The 27,108-nt window shown below is 41.0% G+C and overlaps 1 protein-coding gene across 2 annotated transcripts in view; it reads right to left on the reverse strand.

The window, feature by feature from the left end:
• The window catches only part of GK5 (glycerol kinase 5), an 85,832-nt gene that overhangs the window by 52,920 nt on the left and 5,804 nt on the right, over positions 1 to 27,108 (reverse strand). The window contains exons 2-5 of one of the 2 annotated variants that reach the window (XM_045030531.1): positions 22,377 to 22,470; positions 20,692 to 20,767; positions 3,934 to 4,027; positions 2,988 to 3,119 (exon numbers count right to left, since the gene is read on the reverse strand). In XM_045030531.1, coding sequence (XP_044886466.1) covers positions 2,988 to 3,119; positions 3,934 to 4,027; positions 20,692 to 20,767; positions 22,377 to 22,470 — 396 coding nt within the window. The remainder of the gene's footprint in view (positions 1 to 2,987; positions 3,120 to 3,933; positions 4,028 to 20,691; positions 20,768 to 22,376; positions 22,471 to 27,108) is intronic. The other variant, XM_045030532.1, reaches the window with a different exon arrangement.

Raw genomic sequence — 27,108 nt, forward strand, 5'->3', positions numbered from 1 at the left:
ATATGATGCAGAACACAATAGGCAGGTATAATCATTGAGATTTTTTTTCACAGAGATGCAATCTTGTGAGTACACAACGCCAGCGTCCCTTCAGTGTACCAATAGTGCATTCAACTGTCATTCTGCATCTGCTGAGTCTGTAATTGAATCTTTTCTTGGTGCTGCCTAGGTGGTCAGTGTACAGCTTCACGAGCCAAGGGAACAAGTAGCTCAGTCCCCCCGAATCCCTACTGGCATTTTAACATTCCTAATGGTAATCCGTCAGTCGGGAAAGAAAGTCCCTACTTGTAGCTTTCTGAACAGTCCTGTGTTCTTAAAGATGCAAACATCATGCATCTTCCCTGACCAGCCAACACTGATGTTGGTGAAGCATCCCTGGCGATTCACCAGCATTTGCATAACTATAGGAATGTAGCCCTTTATGTTGATGTACTCTGTGGCAATGTGGTCTGGTGACAAAATAGGGATATGACTGACATCCATTGGTCCATTGCAGTTCAGGAACACCACTACTGCAATCCTTCCACTATGTCCTGCACATTGCATAGGGTCACAGTCAAGTGTAGCAGGATACGAGAAATAGCCCTGCACACTTGCATGACAACACCCCCACAGAGTGATTTCCCAACTCCAAAACGATTTCCCGCTCATCGGTAGCAATCCAGCATTGCAACTTTCCACAGTGCGATTGCCATTGTCAGTGCTGCTCCACTTCTCCAATCAGTGCAGCTCTTCTTTTGGTGTACCAGTGCTAGAGAGCTGGGGCAAGCTTGGCGCACAGATCCAGGAACGTGACCTTGCACATCCGAAAGTTCTGCAGTCACTGCTCACCATCCCAAGTCTGCATTACAATGTGATCCAATGAGTGCTCATTTCTTGGGCCCAGAAATGGGGCTCCACCATCTGCAGCTGATCTAGGAACACCACCAGTAACCTTGAATTGGTTCTCACTATGTCACAAAGCAATCTGACCACACTGATTCGTTTTTTCTTATGGCTCTGCAAATAGAGGATAGTGCATCCTGTGTTTGCAACACTTATGACAATAGCGCAGAGCTGTGCAGGCTCCATGCTTCAGTCAAAAATGACAGACAGTGAGGAGGGCCATGCAGTTTTGTGGGAATATTACAGGATACAGACGACATTATGAGATGGAGATAGTTGCACACTGAGAAGTTGGACCCCTTACTCCCAATCACTCCTGAGCAACTCAATTCTACCTCACCATGCATTGCCAAAACTTCCCAAAAGACAGCACTGGACAGCGGCAGGTTACACAAGGAGATACCTACCCATGATGCACTCACTGTGCATCAACACAAACTCTCCTGATTAGTACACACAGTGCCGACACAAGGAGCCAACTATGCATGTGCACAAGTGATATGCTAACTGTGGTGGCTTTATTTTGATGTAACTTGCTTTGACCAAACTTTGTAGGGTAGATATGGCCTGCCCCTAAATGGCAGCTTTTGCTCCTGTGCACATACAGTTTTGCATGCTTTGTCGCTGCCAATGGGACATTAGTTGCTCACCCTTCTTTAGCAGTGGCACATAAGAGCCCTAATAGGGTAAACCTGGAGACTTTGAGGTGACTATTAGTGGAGTTTAGAAACGAAGGCAGTGGAAGAGGAGATATGAAGAAGTGATAAAAAAAAAGTGTTTTGTAGATATGAAAAAGAAATTCTAAAAGAAAAATAAGAATATTTTAAAAGATGCCCTTGTCAAAGGAAAGCAAATAGGGCTGTCCATTTTTGCTTCTTTATGTTATATAAAGAAAGCCTGAAAATTATTATTTCCCTACTTCCTTCTTTAAAACTAGAAATTCAGATTTTGCTTATCTTATTTTTCTTGAAAGACTCAAAGGACAACCAGAGAACTTGCAGAATGACCAACTTATTGAATTTATTGAACTTATTGAAAAGGGAAATGATTTTTTAAGTCAGAGCTTTGGGTTTTTTTGTTTTCCTATTTTTGTTTGTTTGTTTAAATACCAATTACTAGGGAATTCTTGGGAGAAAATAGGTCTTTAACTGAAGACTCAGCATCCTTCAACTCCTTCAATAAGTCCATATCTGAAAGAGCCAACAAGTCTACCAACAAATCCAGTGAAGACCATACTTTACATTCTTGATATTTCTATGTTAGAACAAACAGGGTAACAGATTAAAAATAACAACAACAACTTGTAAAGTCTTCCTTGTTCACTGTAAAACAACCAACGAACCAAGGACACCCCCCATTTCTCTTTTTTTAAAAAAATCTGAAAGTAAACACACTGATACATTAAGTAAAGAGAAAGAAAAGGAAAAAGCCAAGTCAAGGAACAAAAACAGGAGACACAGTGAGTTAATTGTTCTTTAGAAGGTTTGGTGCTAGCATAATATAATACACCAAAATGTTTAATTTTACATATCTGCAACTGACACTATACACCATTAGTCAGTCCTTTAAAATTACATAAGTAATTACTGAGTAAGTGGAGATCCTTGTTTGTTGACTACTATGTTACTGATTTCTGGAAATCTGTAAGTGTTGGGATAAGGCAGACTGGAAATGTAACATTGTCGAAGATAAAATACAAATATACCACATTGTTACACAATAAAGTGCAATTCACTTAAAAATAAATTACAATAAAAATTATGTTGTATAATGTTAAGATTAATAAATCAAAAAATGCCAAATTGGCAATATGATTATGTTTTGTAGGACAGACTACTCATGTGAGTAATTACACACATGAACACGTGTTTGCAGGATCATGGGAAAGTTTGTAAAAAGATACATAGATCATTAGCCAACATTAGTTTGTTCCAAATAGATATGTTTGAGCACTACATAATACAAAACATTCTCTCTTTCCATTCCCTTTGAGGGAAGGAAATAAAGAAAGCAAAAACCAAGCAGATAACAATCAAGGAAAGTCACTATTGCTATTATGTACCAAGACTATTACTTCCCCCCCTCCCACAACAACTTCTTACCTCAGTTATATTTTGTAAAACCCAGGACAGCCTCAAAGAGACATGTTGTGTTGTGAAAGTCAATGAACTAGCAATCACATATTGATCGCTCCGAGTTAAAAAGTGAAGCATTGTAGAGATAACATGGATTACCTATTCCAAAAGAACAGAAGTTATTTAAATGTTTTTGACCGAACATTTAGTCTTATATCTTTTAATCCTTTGGTCAAATAAATTTAAGGATAATGCACACAAATCCATCATACACTGACAGATTATCTCCTGGGCAAAAATGAATTCAGATATGCAGCAAATTCTTGTAGAAGATATTTATGTATTATCTGGACATTTCATAAACTTTAATATAGCTTCAAAAAAATTAGGGGAAGGATTGTCATAGTTGTATTTTACAAATAGATAATGAGACACAGAGGTTAAATGAATTGCCCAGTGTCACAAAGGAGATCTCTGGCAAGGCAGGGAATTTTACATCTTATTATGAAGGTGCCAGTAGTAGCTTTACAGGTAAGGTTGACTTCAATTTTTCCACATAAAGTAGGGACCAATCTTAATTGTTTTTAAGAACCCATATGCTCCAAATTTACAACACATAATCAGAAGAATGAATATTCTAAGTACAAAAATCTCAAAAACCATACCGACAAAATTAAATTCAGACCCAAAATAATCATTTGCTAGCAATGTTAACACGTGACATATTAACAAAACAAGGGATTCATTTACTAGATTTATAGGTAGATACAGAGTGTCAGTGTTTAATTTCTTTGCTTTTGGGTCCTGTCATTTTGTATGCTAACCTTATTATTTTTTGTTTAAAATTGTAAACTACATGTAATGTCATTTATTGAAATTATGTATTGGGGCACTTGCAATATTTATCACATATAATTTGGGTAAATGAAAACAAAAGCAGTATCTAAGCAGCATACTCAATGAGCAGCCTTACCTTCAATATGAGACCCCTGTTCCAGGAATTTACGAGATCAGCAGCTCTTAGGTCTTGCCAGCTTATGAAATTATGAAATGGTTTTCCTGTCTTCCTGAAAATCAGTAAGAAAATAGGATTTGAACATTTCAATTTGAAGCTAAAGCAAATATATTGCTGAAAAACAAAATTATATTAAAGTGTTTGAAGAAAGAGAATGTTTGTTAGCAATAATTCCTAAAACAACTGCATAAATTTCTGGTGGGTTTGAGAAATTAACAGGCACTTAGACACCATGGTGATGAGTGAAGTTCTTAGGCAGAACTGTAGCTCTGGAAAAAGAAAAAGAAAAAAAGACACATACTTTTGTAAAGCATAATCAAGAACAAATCAAAAGTTTGGCAGCCATAAAACTGTTTTGAATTGCTATAAATTGTATCTGTACAAACAGAGCAGGATGTGGCTTATGCTGACTGCTCTGAGGCAGGAGCTGGAGAGTCTGGGGATTTGAATATTGAACTGAACGAGAGTCAACTGTGATGTAGTTGTGAAGAAGGCTAATATCATTCTGGAGTGTATTAACAGGAGTACAATATGTAAGACATGGAAGATAACTGTCCCGTTCTACTCAGCACTGATGAGCCCTCAGTTGGAGTACTGTGTCCAGTTCTGGGAGCCGTACTTTAGGAAAGATGTGGACAAACTGGAGAGATTCCAGAGGAGACCAACAAAAATGATAAAAGTTTTAGAAAACATGACCTATGAGGAAAGATTAAAAAACCTGGACATATTTAGTCTTGAGACAAGACGAATGGGAAGGACCTGACAACAGTCTTCAAATATGTGAAGGCTATTATAAAGAGGACCGTGCTCAATTGTTCTCCACGTCCCTGAAGGTAGGACAAGTAGTAATGGGCTTAACCTGAAAGAAGGGCAATTTAGATTAGATATTAGGAAAAACTTTCTAACCATAAGGGCAGTTAAGCTCTGGAATAGGCTTCCAAGGGAGGTAGTGGAATCCCCATCATTGGAGGTTTTTCAGAACAGGTTGGGCAAACACTTGGCAGGTTTACTTGGTCCTGCCTCAGCACAGGAGGCTGAGCTTGATGACTTTGAGGCCCCTTCCAGCTCTCCATTTTGATGATTCTATGATTTCTGTAGTTTCTCCCCCTGCCCACCATATATGCTAACTGTACTTGAAAGCCATGTTGGAGATTTGACATGTACAAATCTGTCAAATGCCAATCAACTCTGAGTACCATGGCTGCAAAAAGTGAGAAAATGGAACAAAAAAAGAGTGAAGAAAAGAACAGACCAGATACAACAAAAATAGATGAGTAACAAACTGCTCTAGCTTAAAATAAAAATCCACAGCATCTGATCATGACGATGCCCCATAAAAATGAACAAAATAAGCTCATTAAGTAACATTTAGAACTTCTCCCTCACAGATTTAAGAAAATACAAGACTGTATTGGATTTATACCTTCTTCCAAAGGTGGAGTCAGATTATAAAAATCAGGTTCAATTTATTATCTGTATTATCATAGTGCCTAGAAGCACCAGGACCAGAATCCCATTGCTAAATGCTGTGCAAACACAGAATAATAAAAAAAGAGACAGTCCTTGCCCCAAAGAGTTTACAATCCAAGAGCTTGTCTACACTTAAAATGCTGCAGCAGCTGCGCCACTGTAAAGCTTCAGTGAAGATGTTATCTACACCAGTGGGTGTGGTTTGCCTGTCGGCACAGGTAATCCACCTCCCCAAGAGGCAGTAGCTAGGTCAATGGGGTTAGAGCTGAGTGATGTAGTTATACAGGAGTGTGGATTTTTCAGACCCAAGCGACATAGTTATATCAACCTAATTTCCCAGTGTAGACTAGATCTAAGTATGATACGAGACAACAAATATAGATGGACAGATGGGGGAGTACAAGAAACAATGAGACAATACTGCTATGAAATACAGGATTCCAGAAAGCAAAATAAGAGAATGTATGTGGCTCAAATTCTTTGGTCAAAATTCAAATCATCAATCAAGTTGCACCCAGCACAGAGCACTTTAAATCAAATCAATATAAATCATCTCATTTTTTAAAATTCATTGATTAAAATCAGAGCTGCCTAGCCATGTCTCCACCTGGGAACAGCAGGGAGAGGTAGCCCGAGTTGAGTGCCTCTGGATCCAGCACCATGAAATACCTCCCACACCCCAACCCTCTGCCCCGAACCCCCTCTTGCACCCAAACTACACCCCTTCCTACGCCCCAACCCCCAGACCTGCACCTCCTCCTGCACTCCGAACCCCTCGTGGACATTCCTCCACCTAGGAGTAGCACGGACATGTCGTCACTTCTGTGGAGCCATGTGGAGCCAGGTAGGGAATCTGCCAGGCCCAAACCAGACTTTCTATGAAGATTAGAAATGCCAGTTTATAGTGCTTTCCAGTTGGTACAGGGCCAGATAACACAGCTTTTACTGCAGAACTATTCAGGTGAGTAAAATTACGTACTGTTTAAATGTTTGCAAAAATCAGGACATTAATTCTCAGTATTCTGGTTTTTTTGCTTATAGCAGTCTTGTAAACTGCAAATAAAAGACCCTGCCAGTAGATGCTTTAAAAAAAACAACAACAAAAAACAGCATTCGTAATTTAGACAGTTAAAAAAATAATCTAAAATTGCAAAAGCAAAAAGTTTAAAATTAGTTTGATAAAGCCATAATCTGATGGCCCATTAAAAGGGAATCCACTTTCCCAATGGCCATCCCAGAGACTTCTCAGAGAGAGCATGTAGACAATGGAGACTGTCTGACCAATAGGGGATGCCTGAACCCCACATCACAGTAAGGATCTTTTAAGCAGCTGGGAGAATGTATAAAAACAGAAATGATGACATCATCCCTTGGCCTCTCTCTCTGCCCAACTCTACACCTGGAAGAATGTCTGGAGGACAAAAGACTTTCTACTGAAGGAGTTTGGTCCCAGGCTATGTATTGAAGAACTGTAAACCTGCTTGTAACATCTGTCAGGGTGAGAAAAGCTGTTCGATTCAACTCTTTCCTAGACTAAAAGTTTAGGATTTAGAATGCGTATTTACCTTTTATTTTCTTAAAAGTAACTATCTCTGACCTTTATGCCTACCACTTATTATCACTTAAAATCTATCTTTCTGTAGTTAATAAAGTGCTTGGGAAATCTACTCAGGTTACAAAGGCTAGTGCATTTCCACCTTCCTATGAAGAAGTGGCGAACTAAGTAATGAACTTACACTGGTCAGGCTGCTGACCAACACAAAATGGTACAGATCTGGGCTGCAGGACTGTGGAACTGGAGGGAATTTGCTGGAGCCTCTCTACTGATGGTTCATGAGAGACTAGGAGATCATTCATGTAATTCAGTTGGGTGTGTCCTTGCCTGTGAATGGCTGTATAAGTGCAGTACCTGCCGGACGTTTGTAGCTTCACATCAGTATCACAGTGTGAGAGGCAACCCATGTTGGTGGGTTTGGAGGTCAGCAGTCCCCCAGTCCAGGCTCACCCCAGGGATCCTGTCACACACAGTTATTGTGAACTTTTTAATACACATGTAACAATTTTCAAAAATAGGAGCCTGAAGTTAGGTTCATAAACCTACATTTAGACAGCTACAGGTGATTTTTTTCAAAAGCAGCTAAGTGACTTAGGAGCATATGTCTTATTGGCTTCAAACTGGTGGAGAACAGTCTGGTTAAAGTATTTCCACTTTTTAACTTGTGGAAGTTCAATATATCAGAAGGTGGTTTTGGTTGTGTGGACTGGCCAAACCCAGGACCTGAATGCCTCTACCTCTGGGATCTATGCTCCTTTATGTGGTTTTCCTAATGTCTCAAGGGAAGTTACTGTCCAAGGGGCATTGTTATGTGTTAGTGTTGTCCACCGTAATGGCACCTCAGAGATGTATACATCCCCAAGGACAGCAGGGTTGCCCTAAAATCTTTGAAGGAGCACAGAGTTATGTCAGTTTTGTCCAAAAAAAGCAGCTGTCCATTGAAGGAAAAATCCTCTATTGCCTGTTGTACATTGAGAGCAATGCCCGAACTCTGCAGCTAGGACACCTGCTCTTGGTCACTGCCAAGGCATCTGTGATGTCTAGCATGGACTGTAGTGACATCTTGACAACCAAGCAGCCCTCTGTAATAAACTCCCAAAATTCCTCCCTGGAGGTTTCAGGCAGCTGGTTAGACATGGCTGACAAATTTACTAAGTCATGCTTGGACAGCATGCCCACTGGTTGGCAATCTGCATTTGTAGTCAAGAGGAGGTACAGATTTTTCTACCCTTTAAATTCATCTTGTTGAAATCCCTGTCCTTAACAATGGACTTAAACCTACCCTGCTGAGCCCTGTCATTAACTGCAGTTACAACCAGGGAATTAGGGGCCAGGTGGGAGTAAAAACCCTCAAATCCCTGCACCACTACAAAGTAGTGTTTCTCCAATACCTTTGCAGTAGGTGCAATGGTGCCAAAGAGCTTCCTGGTGCTGAGAAGGTCCCTGGTGCTAAGCTCACCACCAGCCTCACTTCAACAGTCTGCAGCATGGGAATGTCAGGATGCAGTGCTGATGGACCCAAGGGTTTCAGCAGCCTGGCCAGACAGTGGGGCAGTAAATGTCATAGCTCTGGCAAAATCCTGGACCAAGGGAGAGCTTGGGACTTCATCTCTTCAGAGAGATGCCAGATCGAGCACAAAACAGAAGCAGTCTGTGAACCCAAAAGTGACCTCAGATCTGACATGGGCCTCAGTGCTGAAGCAGGCCGCATGGCCTGTTTAAGAACGTGCTGCTTTAGGCAAAGATCTCTTGCCACTGAAGTCCATTTTGTGAATGACTTGCAAATCAAACACTGCTCCCTGATGTGGGGTTCACCTGAGCAAAGCAAGCACCTCATGTAGGGATCATTATTTAGGATCATTCCCCCACACAACAGGCAATGGTTGAATCCTGGTAAGGGCATCTGTGACAGATTTATGTTACCAATTTGCCTGAGGCACCAGGTGATAAGGCTGAGGCCGCAGAATCGTTAGTGGAGAAGATGGAGGAGCACACCACGTGACTAAATTTTAAAGCTTTATTAATAAAATAATAAAACAACAGCAGAGAGTGCTCGGGGTTCCCCACGTCACTCAGGAGAAGGAAGAAAGTGTTAGTGCCCCAAGCCCTAACCCACTGTCATACTCACACACGTACTACCGGGGCTGGCCAAGTCTGGGTGTAATGTATGAAGAAGGGGAAGAAGAGGTGGACTGGAGTTCTGTCCTGTGCACAGGTTGTCCGGGATCCGCTGTTGATCTCCGATTTGCTTCGGCTCTCAGGAGGGTTTTAAGTCGTGGGGTCTTTTGGGAGCATTTTGTTCAGGGACCTGTGTCCCCCGTGCTCTTTGTACCAGACCAAACCGTCTTTCTGTGGCCTCATCAGCGTTCCCAAAACAAACCAGCTTCAGGGACATGAGATGGTTGTTTTTTCCCTTGCTGGCCTTCACCGTATCAAGCGCCATGACCTTGGACTGGAGCCCATGTCTTATCCTCGGACTGAGCTGAGAACTGAGGCATTCAGTTAACCCGTTCCCTTCTCCCTTCCTCCCCCTTCGGCCTCTCGTAACCTGCAAAGGAATCTTCCACTCCACACTCACACCTTTAACCCTTCCCAAAATGCCTTGTGATGCCTGCAACAGCGTTAGCAACATACAATGTTGATCTGCCTCCCCAAGGCACTCCCTGAGGGAGGGGAACACTGGGTTGTGACACATCACCAGGGAAAAACTTGACTAAATCTGAGAAACAGTAGCACTATGGTACTAACTGTATACAACTAGAATAAGTCACTAAAAAGGACAGAGGAATCGTGAGGTTAAGAACCACACAGAGCTCTGACACCAGCTACAGGTGGAAAGAAGAAACTTAGGGGAGTTGGACCAGCACCACCTCATATAACCAGGGGAGGGGATATGGCCATGAGGTGCAAGTGCCTCTCCTTTACAGATAAAGCAGAACCTCAGAGTTACGGGCACCTCGGGAAAGGAGACTGTTCATAACTCTGAAATGTTCGTCTTCACCTCCTACCTCTAAGTGGCTGTCCCACAAGTGGGGGAGGGGACAGGCAGCTGGTTCTAGCCCCTGGCTGGAAGGATGATGAGTGAGGCACCCTGGAGCACCTCGGCATCAGCGGACCCACAGTGCAGGCTGTGGCCCTTTAAAACTGAGCTTCTCCTCCAGAGCAAAGCATGCCACCAGCAGCTCAGGCAACTCACACTCCAGGCCAGGCTTTGGCCGCAAGAGCAGCAGCTCCCACCACAGCACCAGCAGCTTCCTTGCAGCATCAGCAGCTCGGGCTGCAGCAACTTCTTTCCCAGACTCAGACTGAGCTTGCAACCTTGTCCCACTCCCAGCCAAAGGGAGGGAAGGGGGTGAAAATAGCACATGCAGCTTAAAGGAAAGCAGTGCACAGACCCCAGCGCTGCTCCTCCTCTGTCTGCTCAGGCTGCCTTAGGCTGGCAGTGGGGGCTCATAGGTGTGCCTGCGAAGCTCAGTGTCTTTATCTCCCAGCTGTAAGTGGCTGCCCCACACATGCGAGTACGGACATGGGGCCCAGATGTGCCTACCTTTAAGATGCAATACAGGCACAGTACAGTACTTGCCTTTTTTCTTCTTTTTTTTTTTTGGTCATCTCTGCTGCTGCCTGATTACTTACTTCCAGTTCCACATGGTGTCCGGTTGACCAGTCAGTCCATAACTCTGGTGTTTGTATCTTTGAGGTTCTACTGAACTGCTAGGCAAAATTCTCCAGTTCTGATGGCTGGGTGCATACACACCTAAGTGGAATACATGGCTGCATCTACTCAAAGAAGAGCTTAAAGCAATGCTTTGATGATTACTGTAATTCTGAAGGCCAAGAGTATTTTTATTCTGTTATAGGCAAACAGAGATTTTAGCTAGAGAGCTATAGGAACTCAATCATGAATAGTTTTCTGAAAACATCTGTTCAATGTGCAATGCCAGTTAAAATAGCTAACAGAATGTTAGGAACCATTATGAAAGCGGTAGATAATAAGATAGAAAATATCATAATGCCACTATGTAAATCCATGATATGCCCACACCTTGAATACTATGTGCTGGTCTGGTCACCCCAACTCAAAAAAGTTATACAGTATTAGAATTGGAAATGATATAAAGAGGAGTAACAAAAATGATCAGGGGCATGGAACAGCTTCCATATGAAAAGAGATTACAAGGACTGGGACTGTTTAGCTTAGAAAAGAAAAGACAAGGAGGGATAAGAAAGGAGTCTATAAAATCCTGAATTGTGTGGCGAATGTGAATAAGGAAATGTTATTTCCCCCTTCATATAACACATGAATTAGGGGTCACCTGATTAAATTAATAGGCAGCATGTTTTAAACAAACATGAGGAAGTACTTCTTCAGACAGTGCACAGTCACTCTGTGGAACCTATTGCTAGGGAATTCTGTGAAGGCCAAAAGAGTAACTGGGTTAAAAAAAGAATTTGATAAGTTCATGAAAGGCATGCCCATCAATGGCTATTAGCCAAGATGGTCAAGGATGCAACCCCATGCTCTGGGACTGGACAACAGAAAATGGGTCACTTGATAATTGTCCCATTCTGTTCATTCTCTCTGAAGCATGTGCCACTGGCCACTGTCAGAAAACAGGACATAGAGCTAGATGGACCATTGGTCTGACCCAGTATGGCCATTGTGTAATCCCTTCTCTCAATCTGGGATTTAAGCAATCATTTGACACCAAAAGCAGCAAAGAATCCTGTGGCACCTTATAGACTAACAGACATTTTGCAGCATGAGCTTTCGTGGGTGAATACCCACTTCTTCGGATGCAAGACTATTTGACACCAAGCATGTCAGAAACAGAACAAGCATTTTACAAGTAGGTAATTTCCCTCCTCCTTTCTAAAAGATTAAGAGTAGCACAGAACAACATATACTGACTTATAACATTGAAGTATAAAAAGAATTGTTAATGGTAATATTAAGACCTTTGATAGCAATATTTTTAATGATTTGTAATTGTGTACAGTGAATGAGTACAGTTATCAAGCAGGAAGGGAAACAAAAGAAGCTCCAACAGGTGAGGGAAAGCAGCAGGGAACATCCTTTCCTACAGACTCTGTCTCCTGAATCTCAGCTAGAAATGTTTTCCAAGGGAGGGACTGACACTATAAAAAGGGAGACAAAGACTCAAGGCATCCCTCCTTTCTCTCTCTCTCTGTCCGTCGATTCACTGCACGAGAAGGGACAAAAGGAAGCAGCACTTGAACTGGAGAAGGAGTCCTGACCTAAGAAATGTGGTCAATAAGATTGCTGAGAGCATATGGTGAAAAAAAACTTTGTTTTCAATTTAACAGTTCGTTAAGTTAGGGACCAATTGCATTTTATCTTTATTTTTCTTGTAATCATTTCTGATTTTTATGCCTCACTTAAAACCTCTCTTTGTAATTAATAAAAACTTATTTTATTGTTTTATCTAATCCAGTGTGTTTAATTTAAAGTGTCTGGGAAACTCCATTTGTGGTGGAAAGTTATGTGCATATTATTTCTATTAAAGCATTAATGGACTTTATATACATTTCTATTGTCCAGGAGAAAGCTGGGCAGTACAGGACAAACACTTCTGGGGGAAAATCTAGGACCGAGATTGTTTTGGAATCACCCTGCAATATAATTAAGGCTGGTAAGAGCCAAGATGTGGCTAGCTGGCTGCAGCACACACACAGACATAGCTAAGAGCGTCTTGTATGCTGGAGGCTGTTTGTGAGCAATCCAAATGGGAGGCTACAGCAGCAAAACATTGTAAAGGACATCCCAGGTTAGAAGGCAGAGGTGACACACCTACGCATAAGTTGGGATTGTACCCTGGGTATGTCACACCCAGACACTGCAAAAACAGCTGGAAAAATACAGAAGTTGGGTAACTGAAGCTTGTGCATACATAACTGTTACCTAGCAGCTCTGTGTTCTTGGAGAACCAGGGCGCAGTACTCAGCCTGTCTGACTCACGAAAGATCTACCCCCTCCCCCGCCAGCCTTTCCTTGAACCAAAATTGATCAAAAGAGAGACTTACAAAAAGCAATGAAAAGACAGCGAGAGACACACCTAAACCCTGGGATAAGGATGACAGGATTAAGGAAACTCCCCTAGCCTCATTTGCATTGAAGATGGGACAAGGAGTCATCTCCATCAGCATACAGAATGGAGAACAGAGATTCCAAGGCAAGAACTGCACAGAACTAATAGACTCATAGACCTAAAGGTCAGAAGGGACCATTACGATCTTCTAGTCTGACCTCCTGCACATCGAAGGCCACAGAATCTCACCCACCCACTCCTGTAACAAACCCCTGACCTATGTCTGAGCTACTGAAGTCCTCAACTTGTGGTTTAAAAACTTCAAGGTACAGAGAATCCTCCAGCAAGTGAACCGTGCCCCATGCTGCAGAGGAAGGAAAAACCGGTCTTCCAGGGCCTCTGCCAATCTGCCCTGGAGGAAAATTCCTTCCTGACCCCAAATATGGTGATCAGCTAAACCCTCAGCATGTGGGCAAGACTCACCAGCCAGATATCCAGGAAAGAATTCTCTGTAGTAACTCAGATCCCACCCTATCTTAGTGTCCCATCACAGGCCATTGGGCATATTTACTGCTAATAGTCAAAGATCAATTAATTGCCAAAATTAGGCTAACCCATCATACCATCCCTTCCATAAACTTATCAAGCTTAGTCTTGAAGCCAGGTATGTCTTTTGCCTCCACTGCTCCCTGTGGAAGGCTATTCCAGAACTTCACTCCTCTGATGGCTAGAAACCTTCATCTAATTTCAAGTCTAAACTTCCTGATGGCCAATTTATATCCATTTGTTCTTGTGTCCGCATTGGTACTGAGCTTAAATAATTCCTCTCCCTCCCTGGTATTTATCCCTCTGATACATTTATAAAGGGCAATCACATCTCCCCTCAGCCTTCTTTTGGTTAGGCTAAACAAGCCAAGCTCTTTGAGTCTCCTTTCATAAGACAGGGTTTCCATTCTTTGGATCATCCTAGTAACCCTTCTCTGAACATGTTCCAGTTTGAATTCATCCTTCTTAAACATGGGAGACCAGAACTGCACACAATATTCCAGATGAGGTCTCACCAGTGCCTTGTATAATGGTACTAACACCTCCATATCTCTACTGGAAATACCTCGCCTGATGCATCCCAAGACCGCATTAGCTTTTTTCACAGCCATATCACATTGGTGGCTCATAGTCATCATCTGATCAACCAATACTCCTAGGTCCTTCTCCTCCTTTGTTACTTCCAAGTGATGCGTTCCCAGTTTATAACCAAAACTCTTGTTATTAATCCCTAAATGTATGACCTTGCACTTTTCAGTATTAAATTTCATCCTATTACTCCAGTTTACAAGGTCATCCAGATCTTCCTGTAGGATATCCTGGTCCCTCTCTGTATTGGCAATACCTCCCAGCTTTGTGTCATCCGCAAACTTTATTAGCACATTCCCACTTTTTGTGCCAAGGTCAGTAATAAAAAGATTAAATAAGATTGGTCCCAAAACCGATCCATGAGGAACTCCACTAGTAACCTCCCTCCAGCCTGACAATTCACCTTTCAGTATGACCCATTGTAGTCTCCCCTTTAAACAGTTCCTTATCCACCTTTCAATTTTCATATTGATCCCCATCTTTTCCAATTTAGCTAATAATTCCCCATGTGGAACCGTATCAAATGCCTTACTGAAATCGAGGTAAATTAGATCCACTGCATTTCCTTTGTCTAAAAAATCTGTTACCTTCTCAAAGAAGGAGATCAGGTTGGTTTGACATGATCTACCTTTTGTAAAACCATATTGTATTTTGTCCCAATTACCACTGACCTTAATGTCCTTAACTACTTTCTCCTTCAAAAATTTTTCAAAGACCTTGCATACTACAGATGTCAAACTAACAGGCCTGTAGTTACCCAGATCACTTTTTTTCCTTTCTTAAAAATAGGAACTATGTTAGAAATTCTCCAGTCATATGGTACAACCCCTGAGTTTACAGATTCATTACAAATTCTTGCTAATGGGCTTGCAATTTCATGTGCCAGTTCCTTTAATATTCTTGGATGAAGATTATCTGGGTCCCCCGATTTAGTTCCCATTAAGCTGTTTGAGTTTGGCTTCTACCTCAGATGTGGTAATATCTACCTCCATATCCTCATTCCCATTTGTTATCCTACCATTATACCTAAGCTCCTCGTTAAAGACTGAGGCAAAGTATTTGGTTAGATATTGGGCCATGCCTAAATTATCCTTAACCTCCACTCCATCCTCAGTGTTTAGCGGTCCCACTTCTTTCTTTCCTTCTTATTTATATCACTATAGAACCTTTTACTATTGGTTTTAATTCCCTTTGCAAGGTCCAACTCTACATGGCTTTTGGCCTTTCTCACTTTATTCTTACATGTTCTGACCTCAATAAGGTAGTTTTCCTTGCTGATCCCTCCCATCTTCCACTCCTTGTAGGCTTTCCGCTTTTTCTTAATCACCTCTCTGAGATGCTTGCACATCCAGCTTGGTCTACAACTCCTGCCTATAAGTTTTTTCCCCCTTTGTAGGACCAGAAAAGCAGGAAAGCACTGCATCCTGGGAGATCTCTGCTCCAGATGTTAATGAACCCACACCTACACACACCCAGTTCAGTAGTTATCAGACCAATTCCCATAATAAATCCTTTAGTGGTATCCAAAATAGTGAAGCTCATTAATTGTAAAAATTTTAGAGAAATACTGTGACTGCGTGAAAGGGATTTTTGGTAGGGATCTTTAGTGAGATAAGGGAAGTAGAGATGGCTGGGGAAAAAAACCTTGGCTACTCGCTTGAGACAGGAGAAAACCAGCAGGTTAGAGAGATGGGTAATGAAGAAGGGGAAATGTCCCTGGGAAAGGAGGTGCTCTAAGGGAACCAACTCCAGGAAACAGCCCCAGGATTGGAGCTGCCAGACCTTGGCACTCTGCCGGTGGCACCATGTGGAGGCTGGAGTCCTCCAGATAGACCTGATCCTGGCTGGCCATCAGAAAGAGTTCGTCTGTCTTGTTGGGAGTGGTGAGCACTGTGTGTACGGTGTGTGCATTCTGTTTTGGTAATTGTTAATAGGTGGAGATTGAGTGGGGTATTGCTGTGTGGGGCCCTTTCGCTGGTGGGACATCCCGTAAACCTGCAAAAGATTACACCCTGAGTCCTCAGGGAAAGGGTGTTTGCTCGGAGCCCATGGAGGAGTAGATCCCAGAGCCCATGGAAGAGTAAAGTTAGGTGCCTTTCACCTGGAGCCCTATGAACTGGGAAAGGGTGGAGGTGCCTAAATTAAGAGGGTTATGCCTTGAGTCCTAGGAACTGGATAAAGGTGAGTGCCCCTAGAGTGTGTAAGTAACAGAGAATTTTGTGCAGGTAACAATTAGGCCAGTAACGTACAGAAATTTTTCAGCGGGATGGCCCCCGCTTTATTGTGAATCGAACCAGCCCCAGTGTTTATCAGGTAGAAATCCTGAATGGAAAAAATGGGAAACCCTGGTGGAAATGGTTTCATTCCTCACAGCTCGAAGAGTGGAAGGGTAAACCACTTAACCCATAAGGAATAGCATAACTGTCTTCTCCATCCTGCCAGCCACCCTTGTTGGCTACCAAGGAGGAATGGCTTGGAGCCATTGGAAAATACGCGTTGGGTGAGCTTGTCAGTGCCTACCCCGATGTTGAGGTAGGGAAAGGCCAGAGAAGCCCTCGACTTATTACGGCCACCCTCATGTAGGTCACTGCTTCATGTTCACCCTGCAATACTGGTCCCAGACTCTCCCAGTATATACGGGGGGAGTGTGGGAGTTTGTTCTCTCTTCTCTGCCCCCTCACAGGTCCCGAACATGAGCCATGACATCCCACCATTGCACCAGCACTTTGCTGTTCATAAGTGTCTGGAGTCTGATGCTGTCCAGGCTTTATGCTGAACCTGTGATCCCTCTGAAACTCTGGAGGTGCTTGCCAGCTGGAGCCCAGGAAGTAAAATTGCTGTGCCACATGCATGGATTCTATGGCAATGGAAGCAACCCCTGTCCCTGCAGCATCGCTACCAGTTCTACGCTGCCGGCAACTCCTTGGGTTGCCCCCGGGAAAGCGTTGCCAATTGCACAAAGAGTACCACCGGAGAGTCACTCAAGTTTTGTTATGAAACTGAGACCACACCAGACTCTGTTCCATTCTTCTGTAAGCCGTTGTGGTCTCGAAAGGGATGTACACCATCAAACCCAACCAATGATAGCCTCCCGGGTGGTGGAAGGTGCAGGATAGTCCTGGTTTCCTTTGCTGTTTGGGAGCAACCAATCCCTTACGTGTCATCATTGTTGTCGGAACCCAGACACCTCCGTTACCCGGAGATGAACTGTAGCTGTCTCTGATCACGCCAGCAGGCAAGAATATCACACGGTTCCTTGTAAACTGGGAACTGCTGACCTGGACTTTAGCTGGACGTGACTTGATTCAGCATGGTCCTCCAGACTGCGTAGTTCCATTAAAGGGCACACATTGTGACAAGCTCATGCCAACAATTTGGTTTAAATTCTGTGGGCACATTGCCATTTCGGAGGGATTCCATGAGCCCGAACTGTACAGAATGGAATTGGACCAACAACAAAAAACAGCTTTAAATTTTGACCCTCTGATTACAAACCTCATTCCCCTCCACATTTAAGAGCCCCAATTTCAGGACCCCATATGTTAAAATTGGACCAACAAGAACATTGTTGGTCCATTCTTCAACCTCAGACTTCTCTGAAGGAAGTTCAAATCCAGTTAAAAGGCATGAATATCTCTCACATAACACCTGTATGCGCTCCTTTGATTGGAACTAGCCATAAGGGTTGGGATGAATGGGTAAGAATGTGGCATGGGGCTCACCATGTAAATAGAGTAAAAAGAGAATTAAGTGATTGGATTGCACCTGTAGGAACAGGAATCTCTTTAGTTGATGTCACAAACATAGAAGTTCTGGCTAATAAACTATCATATGCCACCAAAAATATAGGAAAGATGGGAACCCCATTAACAGTATCTTTGAAACAGTTAAGTGAAGAACAGCAGTTAATAAGTAAGGTATTTCTTGGGTGAAAAAGACTCAGAGGAAAAGATGAAAAGTTAATGTCTGGTGTACAGTCCCTCCAGAATAATGTCTCATTGACCTCAGTGTGTGAGCAAGCTCAGGCTCTAACCCAGAACATAATCATGGGAATGATTTGGCAAGCCATAGCAGGGCAAATTCCCCTGGAGGCAATCAGCTTGATTCAGCCCCATGTAACGGAGGAAGAATTAGTCCTCTGGCCCTGGTGGAGACTAGTTAATGCTTCGTACAATCACCATCAGCAAAGCTTGCAGTTATTCCTGATAACTGTGGCAGGCAAAGAAATTAGTCCCACTGGGACTACAGATTAATGATAACTCAGTAACGTACTCCAGAGATCCTAACACTTGGGCCTGGCAGAAAGATAATGTGTGCAACACAGTAAATGTAAAGGGGTGTAGGAGAAAAGAAGGTTTGTGCTATATCTGTGAAGACCAAGCATTGGAGGAACATGATGAAGGCTTCTTCCCACAACCTGGGAATAAGTCTCACTGTTCCTTCGATGTTATCCAGGAAAAGGAGTCTGTTTTAATCTATGTTGGTAAAGCATGCGTGTGTGTAAGAACTGTGCGGGAAGCACTGAATGATGGGGGATCTCTGCTCCAGATGTTAATGAACCCACACCTGCACACACCCAGCTCAGTAGTTATCAGACCAATTCTAGTAATAAATCCTTTATTGGTATCCAAAATAGTGAAGCTCCCTAACTGCATTGTGAGCTCCCTCCAAGGAACACCACCCAAGATCAGGAATGATCAACTCCCATGGTCTAGCTGAACAAAACAACATTGGTATACTTCCTTGTTTACACATAAACAAATCTAGTGTTCTTTCTTGAACCACTGTTGTTTCTAGATGACCTCCTGAGGTCCCCTTCCAACCCTGATAGTCTATAATTATAACTGTTTGGCTTCCCTATGTTTATTCCATGGCAATAAATAACTTCCATGATTAAGCTGGTTGCCTCTCTCCTCCACCCCTGCCCACTTTCATGGGTTTTTTTTGGTTTCCTCATTCGCTCTGCAGCAACGCTCCTTGTACCTAAGCTAAAAGATCCCTTCAGTACCCAAAAATCCTGTGGGGTTTGCTCATCAAGTGGGTTACTACTATAACAATTGTGGGGATAGAGACATGCTGAACCTGGGACATATGAGGGTGGCAGCTTGGAAGTGCTGCTCAACCCAGCCTACTGAGTCCAGGGACATATAGGGGGTCAGCTTAAGAGTGCTGATTAACCCAGTCCTCTCAGACACACACTGTTAGCGTGTGTGTGAGTGTGTGCATCTGATTCTGAGGCTGGAGAACCCAGCCCTGGGGAATCTAGGTCCTGCAGGATAGCTCCATTGGGAGGGAACTTGCAGCAGGAAGAAGTAGAGCTCTGTATGAGAACACAAGTGACACAAGCAATACATTGATAGAAGTACAAAACACCCCTTATCCCAGAAGAGTAACCCTAATAAATGAGCATACCCCAAAATAACGGGCAAAGCTAGTAACAGTAATGTACAGGTTACCTAAAATCCAAAAGGTTGATATCTTAATCTTTATCCAACTGGCTTTTAAGTCATCTGTAATGCAGAACTGTATAAAAGAACATGGTCCCAAACTGGAGAAACACTGGAGTAGAAACTGAAGAATGAGACTGAAGGACCAGACTAAGATCAGAGAAGGCAAGGACTACCGTGGAAGAACTTCCAGGGCCCCAAAATGTGCTCATTTGGGCCCATTTACCAATTCTGTCTCATCTGTTGTTATTTGTCTGGCATACATGTATGTCCAGACACTATAAAGTGACAGGTTTCAGAGTCTGTATCAGCAAAAAGAACGAGGAGTACTTGTGGCACCTTAGAGACAAGCAAATTTGTTTGAGCACAAGCTTTCGTGGGCTAAAGCCCACTTCATCAGATGCATGCCTCTGAAAGCTTATACTTAAATTTGTTAGTCTCTAAGGTGCCAAAAGTACTCCTCGTTCTTTTTTTTATAAAGTGACAATAATTCTGTCTGAAATGATATATAAATTGGATGCACTTGTGACTCAGTGTCTCAACTTTTACCCCTAACATCTCCAATAGCGATATCTATGCCTGGATTGTGCAGTAATAGGTTTTTTTGTTTTGTTTTTGTTAAGGGGTTACCCCATCACCAAACAATTTCTGAAGTGTGATTTTGCCTGTTCTGTTTTCTACAATTAAAAAAGGTGACACCTTATTCACTTGGCTCTTCATGACATACCATACACTGTTCTCTAACTCTCTGGAAGAACTGGGTAACAGTCAGGAGCACTGCCTACAGAAAGTGAATCAGAGTATATGTACTACACAAACATCTGAAACATCAAGCTGTATACCTAAACTGAGTAATTGAGTGATTTTATTGCTGTAACTTTTGTTCTTCCCTCGCCTGCCTTTCTACTATAGGTTATCTTCACTCTCCATGCTCATGTAAAATTGGGTTGTAAGCTCTTTACAGAACAAATAAAAAAAAACTAAAGTGCTTAAATTTATAGGGCAAATCAATACACTTTTGCAACATGCATTAATTTTAACCTGCACACACTGTACATACTTGTTCCATGTAATGAAAGTTCCTCTCTGTGTTGAGATGCCAAGACCAGCAATTTGATTCATTTGTAGTCCTGCAGCTAAAAGTAAAAATATATTTTAAAAGTTGAGAAATCACTTTTATGCTAATATTATAACATGACATAAATATACACCTTATGGAAAGTTAGGAAATTATTCAACAAATGTAATAAATACTGATTTTTACCCGTTGGACAGCTAAACAAGTGACATAGCTGCTGAAATAACCAAGTACACAGCACGGATCAGCAGAGCTAGACCAATTTGTTCCAAAATAGTTGCACACATAATCCTGGATTTTACAAAAGCAACGTCTGCACATTGCCTAATAAAAATATAGGCAATGAAAGGGCCAATCTCTGTAGACCTATTCAGGAAGCATCAAGAGGGAGAGACAACTACTGTGCCCCCATGGCAGAAGTAATGAGACTTTCAATAGGGATGTTCTAGATACCTTTCGGAACATAACATAGGCTAGATGAAAGGCAAGAAAGTCCTATAGATAAACAAAATCACTTTTGTGTTGCATGGACAATGGAGAGGCTTCACCCTGGCAATGTAGGTCTTATTGATATTATTAGTTTGTAGAAGCACTCATACAGACAAAGTATCCCTGCCCCATAGAGCTCACAAATCTAAGAAAAAATAATTTGTGATCTCTGAGCTACTGAAAGGGACTTCATATAATCATTCAAACTCAAGAAGGCAGAACTCTTTAAATGAATATTTCTAGAATTAAAAGCAAACATACTAAATGTGGTCTAAATTTTAAATTTTGTAAATGAATGCTTTTATAAAATCTTCTAGAAATAGAAATATCTCCACAATTATCTTTTCTAAATTCCAGTGAAAACAGCTGTTTTAAACAAACTTTTCCTCAGAGTTTAAACCCAAACACTGCAACTTTAATAACCTGAACATGCAGCTGACTTCACTGATTTTCATTATTTATGCTGAGAAAAAAAATCAAAATACAGAAAGTGAACAAAAAGCATGACTAGCAACATGCAAACTGGATTTTAATATCGTATTAGTAATGTAAGAAGTGTCTGTTTACTATATATGATTTTTAAGTTGACAATGTCCCTTTACATTTAAAAAAAGTTAAATTGTAGAATTTCATATTTGCTGAGTGACTTACTAATTTTGTATAATAACCTTTTTTATTTTAAGTTCAAAATTAGTGTTCCAGAAATTATACAAATGTTTAAGGACTAAATTTGGTCTTCACATACCCTGAACGGAGCTTTGGTTGATTTCAAAGGGACTTGCATACAAGATTCCAAAGGCTGAATTTCACCCAAAGGATATGTTAAGAAATCCCATTTAAACTGGAGGACTATACAGAGTGAAGCAAAATTAGTACTAATTTGAGATTTTTGTTGCTCTCTGGTAAGTTATTACTGAAAGCTTCATTAAAATAACTAAATAAGGGCCCAATCCTGTAAACACATGCTCATGTGAAAATTTTCATGTATTGTTATTTAGATGCATAAGGGTTTACAAGATTAGGTTGTTAGACAGTTCTTAAGGTATTTTGTAGTTTCCTATTCAGCAATATTAATATGTTTTCAGGAGATGACATGTTGCATAAGTACAAAAATAACTAATAGATTAAATGGTTTTAGTTAACATTAGCTACTATTCTTTGGTTTCATGAATGATTACCTTGTACTGCCTCTTTTATTACATCCATGAACTGAGTCCACAGAACTTCAGGATCTAGTTCAACCCAGCCAAGATGAGGATAAAGTGTTTCTACCTGTTTACAAGAAGTACATATTACTATGAACAGTAACAATACTATGAGTGTCAAGGCTCCTGCAGTATACACAATAGGGACCAGTATACAACCCTACTGTAACTCCACTGACACACTGGAAGAATATTATAGATGAATCTCAGCACTTTACATTTAAAATGTTCCCTTTAATAAGCCCATAATACAGAAAGGTTCATCCCCAAAGCTTTAACTGGCCTTCCTGCTCACTGAAGTGGAACAAGTAGGCTCATTTAGGTTTCTTGCTAGGCAGGAGAAAATCCTATCCCGACTGTGTTAATGTTTTCAAAGCAGAAATAATTAGTTTTTGTTGCACTCCAGCAGGAAGGAAATTCTGCTCAGAAAGCTGAGGAAGAAGGTATAGAAAGGACTTTAATTGTAGTCTTTAAGTACAGTCTTAAATCAAACATTTACATTTGTTGCAAGTTTAACAATTTTTTTAAAGCCACACATATTAAAAGGGATTTTTTATTTCTAAACATCTGCTCATTTATTTTATTATAATTATGTTGTTACTTTACAACTCCCATGTAAAATTAGGAAAAGTAGATAACACATGCTTTGAATATTCTTTTAGATTTCGTTATCTTGGATCTTCTATTTTTCCCCTGCAAATAACAATATTCCATATTTTAGACTGATTTAAGCCAACAGGAAGGAAACCATAATTAAAATCAATTATTTTAATCTTGTTTGATAGTTTTACTTATTAGTTATTTTCCTAAAGAAAGGTTTATTCTCATTTGTTGGTATACGTTGATACTTCTTTTTGCTAACCAGGAGGATACAGTATATCAGTACACATTTATTTAAACAACAATATAGTTTAACATACATCTATTCAGATTCTAAATTTAAAAAAAAAAATTTTTTTTGCTTAGAAATTGGTGAATGACCAAATTTGCAAGGCCTTCTACTCAACTTGATGGCATTTCTGTTTGCTGTAACATGATGACTTCTGAACACCACATCCAATGAAATACATTTCTGGGAATGATCCAGGTCTCCATGGGCAGGAGATGACATGTTGATCTCCTGTTGATTTTGGGGAAAATCAGAAAACTAGAATGGTGGATGTGTGGATCCTCCCATCTAACAGCTTCAACCACCTTTGTAATCCTCTATATATCAAAGAGCTGGGTTGACACCAATTAATGCCTTCCAGCATAACAATACCCCTACCATCTCAGATCATCCTCCCAACAGAGTTTAACAAGTTGACAGTCTGAATGCAGGCTGGTTCCAAGGGAGTGGCGAGCAGGGCAACTGCCCTGTGTACCAACTTCCAGGAGGCGCTGGACCATTTTATTTCTCACCCCCTTGACAACTGCAGGGTCACTGAAGACAATTTCTGCCCTGGTCAGCAAAGTTGCTAGGGCCACTCCTGCCTGAATGACTTATCTCCCAGATAGAAAGAAGAGAAATAATAATGATGGGGGAAAAGGGGCACACTGAGCCATGGAGGGAGGAAGCATGGGGAAGCTTGGAATGGGGGCCACAGAGAGCCCCTGCTTGTGGGGGGTGAGAGGGGCATGGGGGAAGCGGGCACACACAGATCCCCTGGTAGGGCAAGAATGTAGGATCCTGAAATGAGGAAGAAGGGGGAAATGGGGGGCATAGGGGCAAAGGGGAATGCGGGACATATGGGCACACAGCCGCTGGCATGGGAGAAGTGGAGGCAAACAGGACCTCTGCAATGGTACGGGATGAGAGGAGATGCACAAGTCCCTGAATTCAAGGGAGATAAAAAATTGGCACCCAGAACTTGTGGAGTGAAACGGAGGAATGCAAGAAGCCCTTGGTGTATGCAATGAGGTTGGCATAAGACTACAAAGTATGCAACCCCTACTTTACCCAGTGATGATTAATTTTTTCAATGTGATTTGTGTCAAGCTTCATTTGGATAGAAATTGGAATTCATTTAAAATGCACAAAAATAACATTTTAAAACGGTTTCTGTATCTGCAGAAGCTACTGCTGTCAAAAACTTGTTTAGCACTTCAGCAAACTCCAGTTCCTAGTACTTAGCCAGTGACTTCTACCAGTTCAGTAGTTTGCATTTCTTTAACACTTCAGTAGCAAACTTTTTTTTTAATTCAATTTAAATGATTCTAGAGATTATACTAAATTTAGGCCTTAACAGATTGTCAATTTAAAATTCAAATATAAACAGGTTTATTTTTTAAAAGGAAAATGTATTTTTATCAAAAAATTTGATTTAAAATTTAAAAAATTCCAATTTTTAAAAAAAAGTCTTTAAATCACTGATTTTTATCTACCCTGTTCATGGCCTAAGAACAAGAAAGGTTGTGGGGCTGGTTTGTTTGTTTTTAGTAAACTAAAGAGAGAAAAAAAAACATGCCACATGAAATAAATAAAAATGACAAACCAAAACCTTCACTTAGAACATGATGAAAGTAACAAACTTTGAGTCTTATGTCAGTTTTGAATTGTGAACCTTTTCTGAAGGTCTGTATAGCTTAAAAGAAAGACTGCCCAGAGCTTTCTACATACAGATTCCAATCACTGAATTCGGAAGCATAGTACCTGCCATATTCTAAAGTGGTTCCCACAGTCTCCACACACCAAGTGAGAATCACCTCCACGAGGGACATGGCTCCCAGTGCTGGTGCACAGCCTACACTGGCACGTTACATAGCAGAAACTTGCAGCGCTCAGGGGGGTGTTTTTTCAAACTCCTGAGCGAGAAAGGTGTAGCGCTGTAAAGTGCCACTGTAGACAAGCCCCGAGAAATGTCCATACTGTACTTTCTGCTGTAATGTTCTCCAAAATGAGAAACTTACAACGCTGTGTTGAACTCAGTATTGCATGTTGAGTTGAGTGCTGTTCCAAACCAGCCTACACACCTTCGCTGATGTATCTCAATCCTAAATTAATACATCAATAAATCAATGTGTGTTGATCTTGTACTGGGTTTAGAAAGCAAAAACAACCCATTTTACTAACCTCTGTGGCATTTCTGTCATGTACACAACTGAGTATGAAGACCAAAAATAAATAAATAAATAAATAAAAAATCACCAAACTTATTTGTGAGTCAGTCCCAGTCTGCACTAAAACAGACATTTTCAAAAATTGCTTCATTCAGCACCATCAAGAGTAGTCACAAACATTTTTTTAAAAAACATTTGAAGATAGTTGTGACCAACCTATAATGACTGGCGCCCCCATCTGCACTGTTTGCTTAAACCAGCTTTAAAACAAACACACACACACACACACTTTTTGTAGCATAGATGTGGCCTTAAAACAGGAACTGACAACCCACTAGAGTGCTGCTGAATTATAACCATGGAAAATTAAAAACAAACTTTAGCACACCATTTTCAACTGCAAAACACATGAAAGTGCTTTTATGCTAACTGTTTAACTGAATTACCACCCAACTGTTACTTCATGTATGAGGGGTCACAGATGTTTTAACTGCATTAAATATAGCTACCAGCTCAGCACTTGAGTTGTACTGCAGAGTTCTCTCTAAGGACTAACAAAAGTTATTTTTAGTGGGTATTAGCCAATTTTGAATTAAAGAAAACTACAAAAAAAACTCTATCAAGAATTAAACTGAACATTAAATAGCAAATCCAATGTCTATACAAAATTTTAATACTAACCAGTCTAACAAAAAAGCTAACGTGATATACATTTTCCAAATCAAGGACAGACACAATTATCTCTTCTGTTTCTTTGGAACGTAACACATTTGAAGTTCACCTTACTACTAATTCTATCAGTATATTATTGGTAGACTAAATTAAAAATATAAAAGGCTACAAGATTCTTGCATCCAAAGTATAGGAATGTTCAAAGGAAACAATAGGCAGTTTTTATGTCTAATACTGATCTTTGAGCCACTCCTGTGACCAATATAATATTCTATTTAAATACTTATACTGCACCCCAGTCACCTTCATCATCATGACATATCTGCACTCAAACTCTACTGTGAAGAAAATATTAAACAGTAGCCACTAATTCAGAGTATAATTTAATTATGCTACTTTGCAGTTATGTAGCACCTTTCATTAAAGGATTCAAAGCACTTTGCCAACATTAAGCTTCACAACACAACTGTGATGTAGGCATTATTATACCTGTAATGTAGAGAGTTAAACTGAGGGAGAAAGATACTAGATAACTTGCCCAAGATGACCTAAAAAAATAATCTTCAGAGTTGAGACAACAACCAGTGCTCCTAACCCCTAATAATCTCTATACAACAAGTGCATACTCCTCTCTTCCATCTTCCCAAGAAAGGACCTTTTCATCATCAAAATTAATGTATTTCAGTATATTCTCTGGCATAATATAGTAGGATACCCTTGTCCAGTCTTGCTCCAGAACTAACATGGCTACAGCCATTTTCTGGCTGCTCACATTTTGATGTGACAATTATCCAGAGAGTATATCAAAGATGAAAATTACACTAGTTTGCAGTCCAGGATTTGCTATACTCAATCTTCAACCAATTACTGCTGAACGAATTCTACGCCAAAAAATTAAAAATTCTGCATATTTTAAATGTGGAGGCACCAGCACGGCAGTGGGGAGCAGAGGCCACTGACTGAATGGAGGTGGGAGATGGTCATGTAGCGTAGC

Source organism: Mauremys mutica, chromosome 9 (assembly GCF_020497125.1).
Source record: "Mauremys mutica isolate MM-2020 ecotype Southern chromosome 9, ASM2049712v1, whole genome shotgun sequence".
NCBI classification, from domain to species: Eukaryota; Metazoa; Chordata; order Testudines; family Geoemydidae; genus Mauremys; species Mauremys mutica.